The sequence below is a fragment of the Lathamus discolor genome, chromosome 2, assembly GCF_037157495.1.
Source record: "Lathamus discolor isolate bLatDis1 chromosome 2, bLatDis1.hap1, whole genome shotgun sequence".
NCBI lineage: Eukaryota > Metazoa > Chordata > Aves > Psittaciformes > Psittacidae > Lathamus > Lathamus discolor.
Window position 1 is genome coordinate 530153 of NC_088885.1, and position 21970 is coordinate 552122.

At 38.8% G+C, this 21970-nt stretch overlaps 1 protein-coding gene across 5 annotated transcripts; it reads right to left on the reverse strand.

Annotated features, from left to right (window-relative positions):
• Positions 1-1704: 1704 nt before the first annotated feature.
• HERPUD2 (HERPUD family member 2) lies at positions 1705-21880 on the reverse strand. 5 transcript variants are annotated; one of them, XM_065665353.1, is made up of 9 exons: positions 21861-21879; positions 21439-21731; positions 16244-16321; positions 12632-12745; positions 10492-10649; positions 5223-5345; positions 4572-4895; positions 3083-3197; positions 1705-2741 (listed from the first exon to the last, which is right to left on the reverse strand). In XM_065665353.1, exons 2-9 carry the CDS (start codon positions 21583-21585, stop codon positions 2580-2582), a joined length of 1221 nt encoding a protein of 406 aa, XP_065521425.1. In that variant the 5' UTR covers positions 21586-21731; positions 21861-21879; the 3' UTR covers positions 1705-2579. The 5 variants fall into 5 exon arrangements, with proteins under 5 accessions (XP_065521425.1, XP_065521426.1, XP_065521428.1 ...); XM_065665354.1 differs by lacking the exon at positions 21861-21879 and having other exon boundaries at positions 21439-21586; positions 21669-21731; XM_065665356.1 differs by lacking the exon at positions 21861-21879 and adding an exon at positions 16547-16643 and having other exon boundaries at positions 21439-21527.
• Between the last annotated feature and the right edge of the window lie 90 nt (positions 21881-21970).

Sequence of the window (21970 nt, forward strand, 5' to 3'; positions counted from 1 at the left end):
GTTTACACCGGGTCATTGTGCACTGTAGAGAACACATCTTGAAGATTCATGGGATTATGTTCTACCATTATTTTGTAAGAAAATATTATTATATATGTACCATAATTAATTACCATCTGTAAAACCTTAAGAAATCATATGCCCGATTATGATTTATCAGAAAAAGAAATCAGTCTTTTTGATTTCAGTCTTTTCAGTCTTTTAGACTGATACAAAAAGGTGAGAACAACACTAGGATAAATTTACATTTCCGTAACGACTGAATTATTCATCCCACGCAATCTTAGTTTCCCCAAAACAAGATTGTGTTGCCTTCGTGAAATTTTGAGGCTCATTAGTCTTATTGAATAGAAAAAAACAGGAAACCTGACAAAAAGACTTAGCAGTCTCCTTCATTCATATTAAACTCACGTTTCTTGAGAACAATTCCTGAAGAATTTGCAGTTGTTGGGGACTGGCCCCACAGACACAGGGTGGACAAATTTTAGTCACCACTGCTAATTTCATCCTAGTAGAGACAGGGTCAGCCTATTAAGGTGTTTCTTCTGTGCTACCAGCCTGCTGTGGAACAGGTTGTTACCTCCATCTTTAAGGTAAAAAACACAAGCAGTCAAACTGATATTCATCCCTATACTCAGGAACCCTCATGTTCCTTTCGGACTACCAACACTTGATGAGCATACTTCAAGGACACTCGCTATCAATCTTTCACAGTTTTTTGGTTTCATTTTTTTTCCAAAACAGAAAGTGCCAGGATCTCCCAGTTCACTATTTTGACCTTCTATAACCTACAAACAAAATCCTCCTCATCTTCATAACAACAAGCGGTGATAATTCTACAGTTTTTAACCAAATCAGGTATAGTAGCATAGCAGCAACTTCCGCCATCTAGCCTGCTAACAGCAGAGAGCTGTTTCCTATATAAAGACAGTCCCTCTGTTGCATTCTTTTAAAAATGGAAGTTTCCTTAACAGTTCTTAAAGATTAATCAAGCTAGATCCATCCACCAAATTAAAAGCGTAAATTGTCTTGGACAAGGTCTATGCCTTTCATGTTTATGTAGTAAAGAACCTAAATTGAGAGCAGCTCTCCACAGTAACATGGGAGCAAAACACCACAGTTAAATATGATTCATCCCCGCTGTCCATACAGCAAATAAGACACTTCATGTTTGCAAGACACTTATATTTCTCTTCTTATGACTGATTTGTAAATCAAAGATATTCTGTAAATCAAAAATATTCTGTAACTCAAAAGCATGCTATTTAAACTGTTTAAATTCAAACCATTGTTCAAATTTCTCCGAGTCACCCTTCAGTAAGGCCTAGAAATCCTGACAGATGTTTCAGAGGATAAAAACAAAGAAAACTGCAGCAGTTGGATGAGCAAGCCAAAATTAAACCCCATTTCTCATTGTTCAGACCTATTTAAGAGCTTTATAGTGTAACAGAATCCTTGCAGCCATTTTAGACAGCACAACAGTAACTTCAGGATTAAGAACAAAACCAAATATAACTTCTTAACTATGATTAAAAGCTACAGAAAGCATCCAAAAACATGACAGTTGCACTTGCTGTTATCTCATGTACAATTTCCCCTTCCTCAGCTTTAACTAGGTTAAGCTTAAGAATATAGACATCCTGCTGTTGAGATCATACCCATAACTGTGGATGCGCTGCTATAAACATACCACTTCAGCCTGTATTAGTAATGCCACCATATCTTTATTCCATTCTCAAACCAATCAAATGCTCATCCTTAATGATGCACTACTCAGTCGTTTGCATTCAAATATGTATAGAAACACCCAAAAGAATTACCATTTAACAGTTTTTATTAAAAAACCCTAATGTACATGTTCTTTTCCCCAGTGCAGCTATATTTTTCTCAAAAAGTACTGTATGTATCAAACATTTAAGGTTTATCCTATCACTATCAACTATCTTTGAAGAGCTGTCAAACATCTCCAACCTTAATGAACTTCAGAAGAACCTCAAGAGAAAGCTTTTAGTTTTCTAAATGTATAAGAAGAGGCTTAGTATTTTGCAACATGAAGACAACACACCATTAACAAGTAATCCTTGTGTTTACAGCATTCTGTCAGGAATTATATCAACTCCAAATCCCAGGTGAGAATTCTCACCCTGCATAAAACTAACCCAAGGTCACAAGATACATTATTCAGATGAATAGAGAACACTTGGAAGTTCTGTCGACATTCATGTTTTTAACAGCTCTTTAAAGAGGTAATGGTGCAGATTAAGTACAAGCTTTTTGCCTCAGTGTAATACACATCTGAAATTAAAATAAAACATGGAAGACCAGTATCTTTACATTTTATTCTTCAGAAAAAGAAGAATCTTAAAAGCAAGCATTTAGTAGTCCACTTGTGCTTAAAATAATCAATGCATCAGAAAGCTGAAAGGAAACAAAACTCACATACACATTTTTGTACACTGTGATCAGAAAGGTAACATTGTAAATGTTCAGGAATTGCACTGTATTTAGAATGCTCTCTAGAATCTGCTCCACTTCTACCTGTGGCTACCGAGGCTGCCTGACACGGTTCCTTTTCCTCTTTAATTGCCAACTTGTGGAGGCCCTTCAGGGATGAGTGATGTGAAGAAGGTTGTAATAAAGGACCAAGCAGAAGCCATGAATCCGGGCTGCTGCTCTGTATTGGCATCTTCACCTGCATCTTCTCCACTGTCTTCATCAATCCCATCATCCATAAGTCGCTCCTTTAAAAACAGAAATTGAAGCAATTAAGTAGTTCAGCTGCTTCTTTTCACAGCTCTGACATAAGGTCATCAACAGTATCTTCCTACATTAAGTAACTTCTCTCAGAACAGCCTCCTGAAGAATAACTAGCATGAAAAGTTTGTGATTGAAGTAGAAATCACCAGTAACTGCCAAACGAGAAAAATACAGAATTTAAACTGCAGACACAACACTGAGGACCAAGCCAAAACCTCTCTGGTTAAACTGAATACATTTCATACAAGTTGACCTTCTCTCCAAGCATTACAGCATACTTTACAATATAATACACAGGAGTCTCAGAAGACATGTCTGCTCTTACCATCTCTTCAAGATCAGGATTATTTGCATGTTGCCCATCATGATTCACATCCATGTTATTGGCTGCCTGGTGTTGGCCTCCCTCTTGCCTAAAGGGGAACCATCCAGCTTGGTGTCTATGTAAGAAAATAGAACAGCTGAAAAGCTCTCTTTTGAAAGAAAAAAAAGGTTTTCTTGCTACAGCTAACTACTGCAGTACATTCTTCATGTACTTTCAAATCAATGAGGCTACATGTGTTCAAGTGCAGGTTGAATGGGCCTTTGAAGAACCTGCTACAGTGGAAGTTGCCCCTGTCCATTGCAGGGGGTTGGAACTAAAGCTGGAACTTTAACAGGTTCCTTCCAACCCAAACCAGTCTGTGATTCTATGATTTTTTTGCAACTCTTATTTCAGACACTGAATGGCTGTTCTTTTATATCTGGATTAAGAAGGGTCTTGCCAAGAGTTAGCTTTTACATTTCAGATGTGCTGTTCACAGAAGATGCATCTCTGTTCTGGAAGATGAATAATTTACTATGACTAAGTGATTAAATATGTAGAATATTCTTACTGGGTCTCCTCCCCATTTTTAAGCTCTTACATTACTATGAAAATTAAGGCTACCTTTGAAAATTAATCTTTAAAGTAGTGTTTCTGTGGAAAAAAAAGTAATATGAGCTTCATCTAAGGCTTGAACTACATTACCACTGAAAATTAAATAAGCCTCTCCCTATGTTTTCAAGTGCCTATATTCTGATCTCAACTATTCTACCTGAATGAGATACAGAACGGTCCTTGTGAGGACTAAGACTACAACATAAAGAAACTCTTAGTGAATTAGATCAGTCTGAAATATCAAATATTACTGCTGTTTTCCACTTCTATTTACATCACTAAGGTATTTTCCTATATAAAGAGAAATGATAACAGTACTGCTATTTCTTAGTAAAATAGAGAGTGTCCTTAGATCTTTAGTACGCATTGTAAAATGTCCCTGCAATTCTATGAGGTCTAGTACCCACTGTTACAGCAGCACTACCTTAACTCTTCCTAACACAATTTACTACACACAACCCATATTATGTTTTAAACATAAATGAACTTTGCTCTGCAAGCTTCCTTCATATCCAAGCACGAATACAAGTTCTATGTCTATGCAAGCATATGCTTGACCTATATGAACTTCTTGCCTCTCACCCCCACTTTCTAAATTTCCATCGCCAAATTCTGTATTTCTACAGTACTGATCTCTTAATATCACCAACATTTAAGAGCACTGCGTTTCAGGTATAAATGGTATCCAACTTACTGTAAAAATGTTTTGAGAATTACTTCTTTTTTCAGATGAACTTCTCTACGTGTTTGAATACACACACCCACTATACTGTGAAGGAGCATTGTCTAAACTTTTTTATCTGAATAGTATTTTCTTTTCAGTTTAAATGGCTTACACACCAGCACACCATACTCCACGTTCAGATCTGCAGCTAGACTCAACTGTTGTACTCACAAATAAACCAGCAGCATGGCTCCCATTACCATGACAAACCGACTGAAGGAAGAATAGAAGTATACAATGCTCAGAAGAATTGCTGCTCTGGAGAACGTGTACATCCAGTCCAGCCAGTCCCGGTTGAAATCCTCCTCATTCACTACCGGGCCACCCTGTGCATTCATCTGAATATTTGGGTTTACAGGCCTGTTGTCCTGGACGGCTACATTTGGCACTGCTGCGGGCTCATTTGCAGGAGCATGTTCTGAATTTACAGCCTGGGCAACTGCAGATCTCACTGGCTCAGTGCTGGAAGTCACTTGGGCTGAAACAGCAGCTTGGCTATGAATTGAAACATAAAACTGGTTTGTCAAAAAAAACATGCATCAAAATTGTTAAGCCTATTTTTGTCTTCTTTTCTACACCAATGAAAACATTTTAGGTGTAATATATGTTAAAACAAACTGCACTTTCCCTTAAATCTTTACTTGTCAACACATTAAATCCAGTCCAAAACTGGATTTCATGATTTGCTGGACAAAACTTCGTGTAAAACAGTACAGCCAAACAAAATAAACAGACATTTTGATTCTGCAAAGAACACTGAGGTTTTTAATACCTTCACTTCACTAGTGTGACTCGGTGCTACCTAAGATAATGCTGACTTACTATTGCATGTAGTACTGACGTGCATACATTTGTTGCCACCAGATCATCTGTAAGGGACTGAATGCAGGATATATAGAAAATCCAGCAGGAACACTTTGGCCTGGAAATTGGTTACCTACATTGCTAGAAAAGGATTTAAAGAAAAACATTAATTTCTAACTTGCCACATTATAAAATGCACCGATACTAAAACACAATTAAAGCAGCATATCACTGTGAACAAAGACACCAAGAAATCAGCATGAGCAAAGACAAACTAATCTTTCAGACACAGCTTCTGAAGATTACAACTAAGACCATAAATTATTTACTTCCCCTTCTCCCCCCCACTTCAATATTTTAAGTGATTCTCCTCTCTACGGGCTTTTAACTCTTTCACATGCAAGAAATACAAAGCTCCTATACTTAAGTTTTAGGTTTGTTTATGTCTGCTTTTAAACTTCATAGCCTCTCTTACCTCCTAGAGCATATAGCATGTTTTGGCAAGATTTCCAACTCTTTCCCCAAAGATTTGGATGTAGGGAACTGTAGCAAACCAGGACATCTTTCAGGACAGCATGAGAGTATAAAGCATGAAGAAAACCTTATTCACATTGCAGGCAGCAAAAGCTGAGACTGCTGAAATAGCACTGCAGACTACACCTTTCCCTAAGTAAGGCACTCCCTGCAAAGATATCACCAAGAGATTTCATTAGTCTACCAGGCACTCAGATATACAAGACATGCCCAGAAAGAAAGATGGGAGGTAGACATTAAAATCTTTTCCATGTTACACATGAATAAGTATTTCACTGTGATTCTGGACAAGTCTCTCTAAAACTGTTCGGTATGTTTGTGTTTAGTCATAGCCTGTTTTGACAACAGTCGGGGAAAAAAAAAAAAAAAAAAGCAAAAGCCACTCTCCTGATAACCGCATTCAAACTGAGACAGTCATAGGCAATACTCTAGGTTTCTTTCAAAACCTGAAAGTGTGAACTTGCAGCCTTTAAGTAGCTGATGCTACTTATTTATGCATGGTTAACATGATGGAACAACAAAGATGTCAAGCTGGCACTGAAAAGCATCAACCATGCTTTTATCTTTATGGCACGTAAGAATGTGTTTTTTCTATACCCTGAACTGGCCAACGCTGAGAAACGAGGCTCCTGCAAAGTCCATAGAATCCTGACCCTCATAAAACATTTGACCTTCAAAATGTCCAGTTGATTCAACTGTTCTACCTGGGTGGCATTAAATGCCACGTTGTAACAAATTGCTGAGCAAGGTCTCAACTTCAATCCCTCAATGCGGGGATGCAAACAGGCATGACAACTAGGTGTTCCAGCACACTTACTCCTCCAGCTCAGTCACCAGGCAGCAGCACTACCCGACTTGCCCGAGTTCTGCAGGTTTACGAACTCTTTTACTTGGCAGTTACAGGTTTCAGAGTGGCTGTTGTTTAATACTGCTAAGCTGAGCTCACCAGAAGATGATAGGCCTTTGGGCTAACAGCCCTCCCTCACAGATACGTCTTTGACAGGACTTGAACCTCTACCTTCTTCCAGACTTTTGCAAAAGTCACTTTCTTGATGTCTTAACGCTGAACAGTAGATTAAGAAACCAGTCAGCAAAGGCAAACCACAAAAGATTTCAGTTATGTCATATTCTTGCCTTTCCCATTCCATTTTTTTTTCTTTTCTTTTTTCCCCAACAGTTTTTGCAGGACATGGGACTTTTTGAGAAGCAAGACTAAACTTTTCAAGGTCTGACTCCATTAGTGAAGGAAAAGTAAACACCAATATCCAGGAACTGGCTCCAGGCTTGGAATGCCAACTAGCATAGCAGTATTTTGTTTGCTCATCAAAATTCAGAATGAGGCAGATGTTGTCAATTATACAGCTATTACAGCTGCCAGGGTATTAAGTTTGCTTATGAAATACAGGAACAACTGTAAACGGCGTGATGTACTTCAGTGAGAACAACTTCTCTAAAGGAAGAGGGCCCTCTCAGCAAAGCAAGCTGGCTTGCTAGTAGGAAAAAAAAAGGAAAGTAGCTAGCACGTGTTTTCATCTCTTTACAAAAGGAGGAGAAAGAGGCAGGAAGCAGTGTATTTCAAAAGACTGGCACCCGAGCAGGGAAGCAAATGGAATAGACACAAGCATTCCAAACAAAGCAGAGCAGAGAGTAGAAGAACAGTTAGGTCAGAAAACAATCAAGGTTCCAGTGGTAGAGGCAGCTTCAGAATATTCTTAAAAGAAAGAGGCGTGCTACTCCTTAAATGGCTATAAAGCTCACAATTACTTCTTCTGGTCTTTAGAAGATACCTAAAATAAGCTAACTGGGATTTGATTTAAGGGTAAGGTCAAACTAGATCGCTAGTGTCATCATAAAGATATTGCTCACCATTAGTGGAAAAATAAGACTTTCTATTCAGACTTAGAACTCCATCTCTGTCATCTGCATGACTGGCAATAACTGCATTTGCTTCATGACCTTGACCCACAAACACGTATCATTTACTGTTCGTCTCATGTGAGCCTGGGATATTAACCTAAGTGCGATTTCAATATTCCCCACTATGTTATTTGCTACTTGAAAAAAAAAAAATTAATACAGCAAGCAAAGGCTACTAATGAAGCAAGGTATTTCTGTGCTAGAACATACTACATGCTGGCAGCGTGTCATTTTGCTGTTCACTTTCAAATATTACTATGTACGCAGGATAAAAACCAAATGGACTGCTAACATGTGACAAATAATCTCACTGTCTTGATGGTTCTTGTGTTGTTAACTGCTTCCAAGTACTCTCCCCTCTGAAATGCAAGCCATCTCAGGACGGAGCCTATGCGTTCTGTTTGTACCTGTGTAGCACAGCTACTAAGCCCATGGGAGCAGACAATGCTGTGCTTGCTCTCCACAGCAAAAGACTAACTTGGCAGACAAATAAACTATTTTTGCCCAGTGCCCTCAAATCTAGGCTTTTAGAAAACAGCACTTACAAAAGCTCAAAAGCAAGAAGTTTCAAATTGCCGCCTTCTTCCTATTTTAATAACATGAATTAGCTATTTTCCCAAGGAATATTCAACAAGCACAATGAAGCTTTGTGCCAGGAACAGAAATAACTATTAACAACATCATTTAATCATGTTACTTATTTGCACAAATTACCTGACTAATGAAAATGTTGCAAAATACTCAAGAAAACTGACCCTCAAACACATTTTTAAACATCTAGAGACCTTTCCCTACAGTAGAGCCTGTAGCTCATCACATGGCTAGAATAAAAGTGTTTGGTCATGAAACAGTAAGAAAAATCCACAAATCAATGCAAATTCTGGCTACAAATATTCATTATTTCTAACAAGTCTCAGTCTCTGTATAAATCACATTAAGGCTACATTTCATTGCCCAAAATGGTGTTTAAGAGAGCAGCTAAAAACTAGAAGACATTTCTTATTGCTGGAATACAAGTAGCAGTGCCCTGAAGCAAACCCAGGTGTATCTGAGAAGATTACTGAGAGCGTTAAACAGGATTTCTCAAGAAGACAGCAGACCATAGCAGGCATTGGCATAGACTATTTGGAGGTGAGCAGAGCCAGTGCTCAGCAATCTGCAAAGAACTAACTTAAGTTCTGATCGTGTTCCATTGAATTACTTCTACAAAAAAGACCTAAAGATTAATTTTGGTTCATTTACATTGGCATTTCTGTTCAGATCAGGAATACACTTCTGACACAAATCATTTCCTCTTACTATATTTGTGTTTGCACCACAGAACGCTCTGGGATCACCAAGTGGATGCCTTTTGGATTACACTAAACTGAAAGATGTAGTTTAGGTACACTGCTAATGCACCTTAGCCACAAACAGGCGCTTACTCCAGGTGACCAAACCAGAAGTAGTCCAAGTAAGACAGAAAACCCTGACATAACTGCCGTGTTGACAGCTGGTTCTCAGCACCTCTTTCAGTCTACAGATCCACTCCTCTCAATCCACATACTTGCTAATGCAGACATAAAAATACAGAAAAATATGAAGTTACTCTTTCTTTCAAACACAGCTGTGTCTTCCAAACTGATGCTTCTTCCCACTATTTTAACTCAATTATTTCACCCAAAAGACTCAACAATGGTTCTGATCCCCCACTGAAAGCCCATAGCCCACTGAGTTCACTGCATACTGACAAAACACTCAACTCTCAAAGTATGTTTACCTGAAAAGCCAATTAGAAAAACATTAAAACTTCTTACAGGTTACACAACACACAATAAAGTGCTTCTGGAAGTAACTGGATTGACTTACATTACACCAAGCAGAAATCTTGACAGCCAACCTTGTGCCACCTAGCTTTGTCCTAAAGGCAAGTATCTTCTTGACAGATGCATGTGGTCAGAATAATGCAACTACTCCAATTTCTGCCCAGCTTTTTATCTTTCAGATAAAAAACCAAAAAGGACTTGAAAGAATTCAGGATGAAAATGAGTGAGAGCAGTAAAGTCTAGGTTAACTCTAAAAAGAGAGCACGTAAATTGAGCTGAAACCACATGGATTTTCAACAGTTCTTGAAACCTGTTTTCCTTCCAGGAACAGAAGGAACCATCACTGTTAGCAGCTTCACGGGTTTGGTTTGTTTCAGTGCTCTCCAAAGAAGAACTCTAGAATCTATATAATACTAGGAGAACGCCTGGTATTAAAAGTTCCTGAAGCTGCTTTGGAAGTATACGGAATTCTGACGTTACACGAAAGATCCGATATGGAAATGTACACTAGTTAACATTTCACTGGTATATATGAAAATACTTTACAATTCTGTTTTACATATACAAGTACTTACATGCACTCAAAAAACACCTGCATGTCATTTCTACAGTTTAATCCAGAAAAGTGAAGAGTTACATCTCTTCTGTGTCAAAAACTAAGAACCATTGTATTTTGATAATAATTTAGTGTTGATGATTACAAATAAAGCACTAGAAAAGGCAACCAGAAGCAGTAATTTTATCAGTTACATTACTAACTACACGTCCACTAGTTAAGTATTACAGCTGCACTTATCAAGAGAAAGCTGAGGCAGAAAGCAGCCTGAAGGGGAGCACCAAGAACACTTGTTCTGATTGACTCCTGGCTAAAAGTAATAATGTTCATACAAAAATGTTTCTAATGCGACTTATGCTTCCATATTAACTAGTCAAATAATTCTGCATACTGTGAAAGAAACATAATTGTAACTGAACATTTATAATACTTGAAAGAGTATCAAAGAACTAAGGATTGCTTCAATCGCACTTACCCTTGCATTACATAAGGGAACTGGTGGCTTAGTATGGGATTGCTTTGTGCTTGTGGAAGATTACGACGCCTCACTCCATCTGCACTAGTGTTCAAAGACGTAGATGACGCTTCTCGGTTTGTGGGTGAGGCAGCAGTTGATCCAGAATGGTCTAAATTCTTGAAAATAAATAAAATTGAGGTTAGGGATCTTTCTGCCACAGTTACAAGATTTCCTGCTGTGTCTTAAAAATCTCTTTGCTTTAATATTTCATCACAAGTTTTATGGAGAATGTAAGCACCAGGCAGGTCTTGGGGGGTTTTATTGGGCATGACAAGAGTTTAGTAAAAAAAAAAAAAAAAAAAAAGGAGGAAATGGAAATTCAAAATTGCACTCAGGTGCACATATGAAAAAAGTGAAGTTTCCAGAAAGATTTGACACTTGACAGGTCCCAGAGAAAACCACAAGTCACTGGGAATCACCCTTTCAAAAAGCTGAACCAAATAAAGCTTAACGAAAGAATATTTAGCAGCAATAAAATTCTAGTGGCTATCATTGACAAAAATAACTAGAACCTCTGGATACGACTTTATATTCAGAGACAACAGTGCCTGCAGTGGCTTCAAATACCATTCCTCTATCCTTGCCTTCAGTTTCTCCTTCTACTCATCATCTTCACTATGACAGCTGCCCAATCCCAACTGCTGGGAGGTGGAAATACGGAAGCAGCAAGGAACTACTTAGGCTCCCAGAAACACACCTAAAACTGGTGTGTCAGACCTTCAATGCTTTCCTAGATCAATATTTAACCCTGGAAGCAGGCCAACAGCTGGCTTTTCTAGATTATGTGTCACCATAACAAGACTGCAATTTGGCCATTGAGATGCATTGTTTTAGTTTTAATAAATCCCCAAATCCTGTTGCTAAGCATTACTGTAATGTTTACTTAGTAGAAAATCATTTTCAACTTTGACAACTCCGGAAGTGAGGAGGTGCAATTACTTAACACATCCAGATCACATCTACCCTACAAAGGAAAACATAAAAAATTTACCACTAGACAGCGGGGGAAATAAGAAACAAATGTAAGAACAAAGGCCATTCAAGCTTTGGGTTTAGGTTGTTTCTTTCCAAGTACTATGAACTTAACACTGTGCATACAGACTGCTTTAAGCAGTTATTAATACAGTCGTTTAAATAAAACATTTACAACTGAACTACACAGGAATAAAATAATGACAAAGTAGGCTTCCCGTGTCCTGTTTGAAGATATAAATACAGCCTTTGAAAAGACAATGTAACCACTGTCCACTCTCTACTATTCCTTCAACTGTTCGTGCGTATGACTGTCTCACTGCAGTCCACACAGTACCCTATAAACAGAACAAAGACAGACAGCTTATTACTAGAAGGGTATCTCCCATACGCTGGTAACTGAGAGTGCAGATGAAAGTGCCTACAACGGTACTTAACCCTTTCCTTCGTCCCTTACTATTCCTCACATCACTGGGAAAAGCCAAGAGAATTACAGTAATGATGACCAACTCATTAACAGAAATACTAACTTCATTTCTGTTAAAACAGAGTACATCCAAAGATCAGCATCATTTGAGGAGAGTGTGAAGAGGGGAGGGCTCAACACCCTAAGCCAGAGTGTTCTGTGAATAGCTTAACTAAAAAAATATTAAGAACACTTCCCACTGTCTTACAGATACTTATCACTGCCTTGAAGCCAATCCTTGTCAAGCAGAATGAATTCTGGCCAAGTTCCACCTGCCTGTTTCACAGCAAGGGCACTAATTTGACTGATGTCTCTTCAGCAGTACAAATTTTCACAAAATAAATTGGATCTTTTATTTTTCTTGAATCTCAATACACTGCTCAATTTCTGCCGAAGATATGAGGATACGGAGAGAAAGAAAAATGTAGTTTGCAATAAAGAAGTGTTAAAAACAAATAATAGCTTACAAAAGTAGTGCTTTATCATCTAATAATCATAATTGTGTTAGAGTTTGAAAAAAGGTGACCTTTGTTTAAATAAAGTGACACCCTTAAATAATCCAACTGTACAATTTCATAGAGCATATTCTACTTTCACCAAACCCTTTTACAGTGTAGAACAAATACATGTCCTGTGCAGGAAAAAAATAACCCAACTCACTGAGCTACTGCTGGAGGCTGCAGTCCCATGACCTTCTCTACTGGTGGTGGGTTTTGGAGAACTTGGGGGTGTCCGGGAAGTACATACTAGATGAACCATATGATATTCATCTTGCTAAAAAAGAATAAAGACATTGAAGAGCTAAAGCAACAATATTTGAGCAATTTACAATAAAAATAATGTCTTTAAAAAAACCCCCAAACAAACCCAACACTCTCATAGCTGCATTTGCAATCAGTAAAGAAACATTATACAGAGCATAAAGCAAGTTTTGAGTCCAGCACATGAGAAGTTTACTGTTTCACAACCAGTGTTTTCTTAGCAGCAGTCCACAATAACATACTGAACATCTACTTACCCCCAGTCTTCCCCAAAACCAACGGAAGACCACACAGAGACTCATGAGGATGTATATCACAAGCTTTAACCTTAATTTTGGAAAAATCTCAAACCCCTTAAGGGTTGTTTCCCTGAAATTACAAATGATTCCATTTGCACTGAGATATAATTAAGAGTGTTAGGCAATAAACACATCAGGGTAAATTAATTCCACAAGCAGACCAAGATTAAAAACAAAATGTACCAGATGCTGCCTCCACCTCACTCCAGACTAAGCTTTGCTCAAGCCTAACTGGCAGACACTCAGCTGAAGCATCCCTGAAGATACTTCACACTCAGGAAATGCTATTTGAAGTGCTAGATGAGAACTGAGGGCTCAAACTTAACTAAGGGCTCAAACTTAACTAAGGGAGACTGAGATGAAGGAGACTGAGATGAGCTCTTAGGCAGAAGTGCTTCCCTGTGAAGGTGCTGAGACGCTGGCACAGGGTGCCCAAAGAAGCTGTGGCTGCCCCATCCCTCGCAGTGTTCAAGGCCAGGTTGGACACAGGGGCTTGGAGCAAGGTGCTCTAGTGGAAGGTGTTCCCGCCCATGGCAGAGGGTTGGAACTGGATGAGCTTTTAGGTTCCTTCAACACAAAACAGTTCATGATTCTAAGTATTTGAAAGTGAGGAAGTGAATGAGTGCCACCACTTGAAGCCTCATCAGCATGCAAGCAATCAGCCCATACCAATTCTTCATGAATATGCTTCCCCACCCAACATGGATGCCCTAACTTCCATCTGTGTACCAAATGAAAACACCCTATTATATCAGCGTGCCTGAAGCCTATATGGCCATAGCAACAAGAATAGCTATGACTGGATTTAAAATGCACCCAACAGCTTCCTCAGTAACCAAATTTTAAACAAGAAAAGCAATGAAAGCAAGCCCGTGTCCTTCTCTGCAATCAGCGTGGTGCAGTCAAGCTGCAGTATTTAGTGAGAAAACATTTAGCAATGCTGGCTTTGTTTTTTCCTTTAAACTATAAAAAAATACATTAAAACACACGCTTACCCAACTGGGTAACTGTTTTTATACACCACTGTGCATTACTGCTAGCATAGCCTCTCCATAGTCACACTGACTTAAGCTCTTCTGCATTCATCAGCTTCTAGCCCCAGCACAGCCTCATTATTAAGTGCCATTTCTTACCAGTCAGTGATAGTAAGTGATGACTGGAGAGTACTCAACACAGGTGATCAGCTCTCTGACCACATCAAAAGCCTTTAACCTAACCAGTTACCTTCTTTCTAGGTAAGATTTCAAGCCACTTGGAAAGGCAAAGGAAGCTAGACATATTACTTGCAAGCTTACAGTGTACACCTTTATTCAGTATGACAGTTTATTGCTGTATATTCCTATGTATACATAACATGACAGGTATCACGATGCTTGAAGAGTGTCACAACTTCCAGCCTCAAGGTATTTTCTATCAGCAAAATGACACTGCTCTGTATCAAAGAGCAAGCATCACAAAGCTAAACGGGGAGACTTAGTAAATCCTCAGACAGTATTACGAATTTAATCAAGTAGGAAGAATATGGCAGAAAATGAGAATGAACTTAAGAGTAATCATACCTCTTTTCCAAAAGCTTGAGCACAAGAAACTCCTTCCAATACAAATGTTCAACTTTATGCTTAAGACTGATGAGTATGTTTCTAAATTCACTAAAGGCCTGCAGCTACTAATATGCCTTTAAAATCAAATATAGACCCTGTGTAATGAAAGATGATATTACTTAGCCAAAGTTTTTCTCTAGCACGTAAGGCAAAGTTGGAAATCACATTTCCTAAAATTAGTGTGCTGTAAGCAGGCCAAGTGAATTTAAGGGTTTCAGACTTCATTTTGTTCTTAACAAACAAAACCAAGCATTGAGACAAGTTATTATCAGTATATTCATGAACTTTTCAGTGGTACAACACATATACTGGCTGGCAAAATTCCAGCTCTGGTCTTCTAGTAAACCTATACATATTAATTTTCAATCACTTTTTGGTAAGCAGCTAAATACAACTTAATCAAATTATTTCAGAATGAAGATTTGCAAGTGACAACAGTGTTAGTTTGCTCAAACAATACTCAAGATTCCTCTGTATTGGTTTCTCTGTTCTTAAGACTGAAGTTCAGGTCCCGCTTTCACCAAAGGATTATTCTCTTTAAGACATTTTCCTTCATATTAAATATTAAGATGTAACCCACCCATTCTTGCAGTCTGATTTTTACCTCATTGCATTACAAAAAAGTACTATTACCAATACCTGTGTACTGTTAGACTATTAGAAAGTCTACCTATTTCATAATACCTGAAGTACTTTCCAAATACAGCTATTGATGCATCCTGATCTGTTTACAAGGAGCTTAAACCCTACTCAACACAATGCAGTATGTTTTATTACCTAAATTGAGGAAAAGGTTTTGATAATCTGCCCTAAATATGCTATTAAGTCTATATATTTAAGAACTTTACTAACTTAATGGAGTTCCTATTACCTGGTAGCATCAAACCTAACTACTTGAACCAGTTTGAGAACCAAGTGTACGTATTTGAAGATCGCCTACATGAGATGTCACGTGTATTCAGGATTTGGACTTAAGTGTTAACTAAAGAATCCAAAGTTAGATTAGTAAAATTATTTTTCCCCAAGATGAAAGAGCAGAATAAAACTGTATATAAAAAAAGATACATAAATATGGATATATATAAAAAGAAAAGCCTCAAGAACGAAATAACTTTCAAACATCATCAGGAACAGTTAATAGCTGACAAAGCCAGGACAACAAACAGTTTTCCCAGCAAAACCATTCAGGAATTTAAAATTCTCATTTTGCATATAATATATTACTCTTAAGTTGCTTACACAAGAGATGTTTTTAATGGCAGTTCTTGGATTTAAGTCTGTACAAGAAATGATGTTCCAAACTAGCAAATCTGTTAAATGATTCCATCCACATTACAGTGGGAATTGTCCAAAGAAGTCACTCTGCATTACATTATCACTTACATAACCTGCTTGCTCCCATCAATTGGAAATGTGCCTCAATCCACAAAGATCACAATTCTACACACAAGGGATACTTAATTGAAAATACATTTTCCAGAACATATCAACATTTTATGGTTACATCTCTCAATACAATGAAAATATAAAGCTAAACAACACAAATCTAAATTCCTATTTCTCAAAAAGGGGGTCTGATCAAATATCATATGGTGTTGATATAAAGCTTACTTTTCTGAGAACATCTTTCAGCTGCAGATGATCAGGAAGCAGTCTGCCAGAATACACCAGTCTCTGATCCTTTGTAGACTAGGAGATGGGACAAAGAAAGGAATTTAGCTTTTTCCTGCTGTACAGATATACAGCTGGAGATAACATTTGCAGATGAGAAAACCCTTTACAATTCCAACCACCATCAGATAGCCTTAAAAACATTTCAGAGGCTTCACAGGTCCAACTCACACATTAATTCTGAAAAAGAATTCCCCTATTATGCACTCAACAAGAGTGCCAGAACAATTAACAACACTTAACTGGCAAATGCTGCTCAAGAAAACCATTAGGTAGATTCAAAAACTCCTTTCTTTTAAGATGATTTGCTCTTTTCCCTGCTCCCATTCCCAGGCACTTCCTGAAAAAGAAGACTGAAAAGTGGCTGGGGCAAAAAAAATAATGCAAAACCAACCCCAAAATAGTTAGAATGACAGAATGGTAATTAAAATACGCGCAAGGGGGGCACAAATTTCAATCTCTTTCAACAACAAATTTCTCTTATTAGTTCTGCCCCACATTCTCCCACACACCAGAAAACCAAAACACTCCCCCCCCTAAAAAAACCAGCACTCACAAGAGTAGCTGAACTACTGCTTTCATCTTAATACAATAGCAGTTATTACTTCAAGGAAAGCACTAACATAAGCAAGTGCTAAATGAAGATATTTAGGCTAACATCAGTGGAACAGATGGGCATTAACAGCATGAAATATCTGAAGAATGAAGACATGCAAACAGCTGGTCTTACATCCCACTTGCCCAGCACCCTGCTGCCCACTCTGCAGTCTTACTCATGCTAATACTAAGACACAAACACCTGAGATAAAGATCTCTGATTAAAAAAGCTTTCAGAGAAGTTTGATTTTTTTTTTTTTGCAATAGCCTTTTCCAGATTCCCAATAACTTAGCAGAACATAGAAAAGTTGAAGAATTTGGTTTTTTTTTCCCTGAATATAGCTACTCTAAGCACATGAAAGTTCACATTAAGTCTGAGAAGCTTTTGCTTTAACTCCACCCCCAAATTCACACTAGCCATTATTACATACATGTCTTTAAAATATTAGTCCATAACCTGCCATATATAGTACGGAACTGTTTACCACTTTTATTGAAGTCATTTTTTCTGTTCTTCTGCATTTTCCTGTATTTTTAATCAGTGAAATAATACACAATTTTCGTAAGGCTCACGACACAGAACTAGTCCACTGCAGCTCCAATAAATAAAACACTGCAATAAATTCAACATCAACACTGTGCTATTTCTGGTCATGTTTAAAACAGCAGCAAAAATGCCTGTCTCACAACAGACTAAGTTCAAATGAATGAACCACTTTGGTTGCTACTTTCAAGAGAAAACAGGCTGCTAGCAAAATACAAGCTTACTTGCATTTTATGTTTGGGAAAGGCCTTCTTAAAAAAAGTAAGAATTAGCATCATGCATCAACATTACTGGAAACTTTGATTTCTTATAAGTAAGAAACTTGTTGCTTTAGAATCAGCAGTGGAACCAGAAGAAAAGTGTCAGAAACCTTGTCTCTGGGTCCTGAGATAGATTATCTGGAGATTAATTAGAATGGAGAAGCAGTTAAAACAAGCAAAACACAACAACAAACCACCCCCAAACTCCAAACCTTTGTATCATCACCCAACATGGCGGTGGAGGACTCATAATACAGTTTTCTAGATGGTCAAATTCAGATTCTTCTCTTCAGTACCTCACGTATGTACCTCTTCTCAACTCCATCTCATTTACGACTCCTCAAATGAGTAGTAAAATTTATTTTTTTCCATATAAATACTCCACAGAAAAGAAACTGCTGCAGTAAAACAACCCCTCAAAGCTGACTATTACATAGGCTTCAGTGGCGCCTTTCACCTCCCTACAAAACCACAAAAGAAAAGGTTACACCTATGTTGAGTACTGTTAATGATATTAAGTGAGAGACATTAATGGGGACCATGAGGCCTTAAACCACATACTCCTCCCTACATAACTTAAATACCTAATGGGGCACTATAAGATTATCACTTGCAATTCTCAGGGTGAAAGCCATCTTGGAATTCTGAGATGAGGGGCAGGGATTTAAATGCAGATGGCAGAAGAGGTGACTAATGTGAAAACACGTAGTTTACATTTATGCCAAAGAAAATAGAAAAGGCATTCAAGTGATCCTCTGCCAGAGGAGGTTCACTATCAAACCTCCTGCTTCAAGGAACAGCATGCTCACTGTTAGCCCAAACACTGAACTGTGATAGAAAAACACTTTAAAACATATATAAAGAATTAAGAGTGCCCCCATTTTCACAAGCAAGCATGTAGCATCAGATAAAATATGTCTAGAACCTAAAGTTTACAGTGAGATGGAAGACAATTTCCAGACCATAATTCAAAAGGTATGTGTTTAAAACCAAGAATTCAACAGCTAGTGGTTTGGGTTTTTTCTTCCATTTTTCAAGCAAGACTCCTGCTGCAATGCTTACCGAGTCCAAATTAGCTACACACAGCACATTACCAAAACCACCAAATGTGAGCTAATGCAGCGGCTCCCTTCAGAAACACAGTCTCTGAGCTATCCTGTTTCAGCTACAGCCAGTTCCAGTTGAACCCAGGACAAAGATATTCATTATTTTGGTCACTCAGCCTCTCTCCCATAGGAAATAAGAATCCAAACCACCACATCTGGTTAGAAATGTGGGCAAAGCATATGCTAGATGACAGGTACTACAGGAAACGAGAATTTAAAGGTCATGCGTCTGGGTGTAATCGATGCACTGGTTAATGCACTGACTGCAAGAGCTGCCAGAATGACACACAGGGGTTGATTTCCTAAGTTTTCTTAAATAAATATTTCATTTAGGGACACTGTAATTGTAGTACTCCAGCTATGAAAAATTGGTCCAGTCAGGGAAAATAAGATATTGAGGAATGTGAATCTTAGTATAGACCCACAAACTAATTTGATTTTGTTTTAAACCCCACTTATCTCCTTCAATGACTTGTTAAAGTAAGTATACCAACTTAGTAACTTTAGTACTTTAGTAACAACTTCATCAAGTTAAATCTGCTACGAAATCTGCATATGTTTAGCCACACCATTTACACAAATTAACCTGGAAAAATAACAAACACCACTGCCTCAGGGCCTAACTTCTTCTTTGGACATTTTAACCATCACATTTTCTGAAGATACATTCTTAATAAATTGTAAATTTAATAACAACGTTTAAAGTTACCATCAGTCTACTGACTATTTTACAGATGCTTACAGAATAAATTAAAAGTCACATGTAAAAACTTGAAAGACTATGTATATAGCAGGGATAGCAACTAATTTCTATTTCACACCCAGACCACTGCAATACCTGAGAGAACATCTGTGTTCTGATGCACTCTTAAAATAGCACTGTAATAGAAGTTGTTTTCAGGACCTATCATATTCAAGGAATGTAGATCAAGATTTTGGCACTGATCTGGTCTAAAGAAAAATAAAGGGGGGGGTGGGGCAGAGGTGCTCCTAAGAGCACATAGATTAAAACAAATCTGGAAAAAGCAGTAGCACGCAACGACAAATCCACTTTCTGATTTTACTATACATAGGTGTTTAATAGGATGTTTCATTTCTCCTCCCCATGTTCTTACTTTAATTCAAATGTTCTATAAAATAAAAATACTATGTTCATTTACTAGTTTAAATGCAAATACAGTAAATCCAGATTAAACTGGAATCATGGAGATAATTTTCACGAAGGAACTCTTCATTCTTCCACGCAGAACAATTTTGGGGGATTCTGAACTAGTGATGTAATGAGAGGCATGTTGAGGAACTAATTATCAACAGAAGAAAGATGTTCCAAGGAAATTAAAATTCAATATTCTAGTACTAGTTCCGACCTACACAGCGACATAAAAACCTCGTGTTCATTAAGGATTCTTCACAAGAAGCCCAATTTAACAAGATCATCGGGTGAGTCAAAAAACTAGTGCCTAAACACATCACAGGAGGAGACTCCAGTGACGGAAGCAGCAGCTATCAGCTGAAGTAGTGCATTTGTTTCTGTCATTGCAGATAGGCTCCCTCAACAGAGCATTACTCACAGCAATAACTAAATCCACAAACTCCTCAAATAGTGCTTAACAGAGCTCAATGTACCCAAGACACAGCCTAAGTTACTGACTGCTTGCCTTCTTTCTCCAAAAGGCAGAAACCTGCCTCAAGACACAAAGCTACTATTTTACCTTCAATAAACAATGCCAATAATTGTTCGACTAAATTAGGTGCATACTAATCATTTACAATATAAGCACAACCTTTGTCTGATGCTTTCCACAGCAAGGTCTAGGCCTCACATGCTGCTGTTGCTGCAGTGTAGAAGCAGTCACTCCTTTTATACAGTTTTCTGGAACAACTTTTCAAGTATACTGTTCCCTATGACTAACAGGTACAGTATCATCTTTCAGTTATTACCTGCATAGCTTTTCCCAGCCTCTTGTCAACTGACAAGTTTGGAACTTAAAAGAGTTGACAAATAAACATTATATTCCTCAGGAAACATAACAAAAGGAAACCTCACAACAGGTCTTGATATTAAGGTTCAAAGTTCAGTCACGATTGTCAGTCATAGAATATCTGAGAGCAAAGTGTTCAGAAAACCCCACTGTTCTTTAAAGGGGGGAAAAAGGGGGAAATAATTCTAGAGGCTCAACTCCGTATTTCAAATACTGTGAACAAACATCTACCTGCTCCACACCTCAGTGAATTCACTAGATGGTGGTAACTTTAGCTGCATTGATTACACTGTAATCACTTTAAACAGAACTTTTCCATTTAGAGACAATCTTAAGTTAACTGGGATACCTCAATTCCAGTTCCCAATAAAGATAAATGAAGCTTTACTAAGTGTCTTCAGCGATGCCATCTTTGTGGATGCTACACTGTGATCTTCTTAAACCACAGGAAAGAGCAACTATTTCGCATTGTCAGCTTCCCTGAGAGCTGAGTCCCAGGCATCACCTGTACACAAGCAGCTCTCCGGCGCTAGGACTGTGTTTATCTTGCAGGGTACCTAACGAAAGTCTTGACCAACTGCCCACAAGTTACCACAACGCCAGTCTTACCGACACGAGGAAGAAAAAGGGCTGGCCACCAACTCACCGGCTTACTGGGGTACACTTTGGAGAGGTGAGACTTTAGCTTGCCCACAGTCCAGTCCAGAAAGCAGCTAATGGTCTGATCGGTGTACTTCTGGTTGGGGGCCTTGATGATGAGGGTCACCGGGTGATCCACGACGCTTTGGTCCATGCTGAGAAGAACCGGGCACACGAACCCGCTCAACCTGTGGGCACTCCGAGGAGCGGGGGTTCAACGGCCGGGGGCGAACTTACCGGGGAGGCTGCGGCCGCCCATCCCCGTCCTCGCGCTCACACGGCGGGGGCACCGGCCGCGGTCTGCCGCCAAGCAGAGAGAGGAGCGGCTCAGCACCTCCCGCAGCACCCCCCGGGTAACCGCGGCGACAACGAACGCGCCCTCACCCCCCGCCACCCCCAACCCCGAGGGCCGGCCGGGCCCACCCGCACCCGCAGGCCTGAAAAGGAGAGTGGATGAGCCCCGGTACCGGAACGCGCCGCGCCGGGCCGGGCCGGACCGGACCCCTCCACCAGCAACCTCCGGCCGCTGTCGCCGGCGT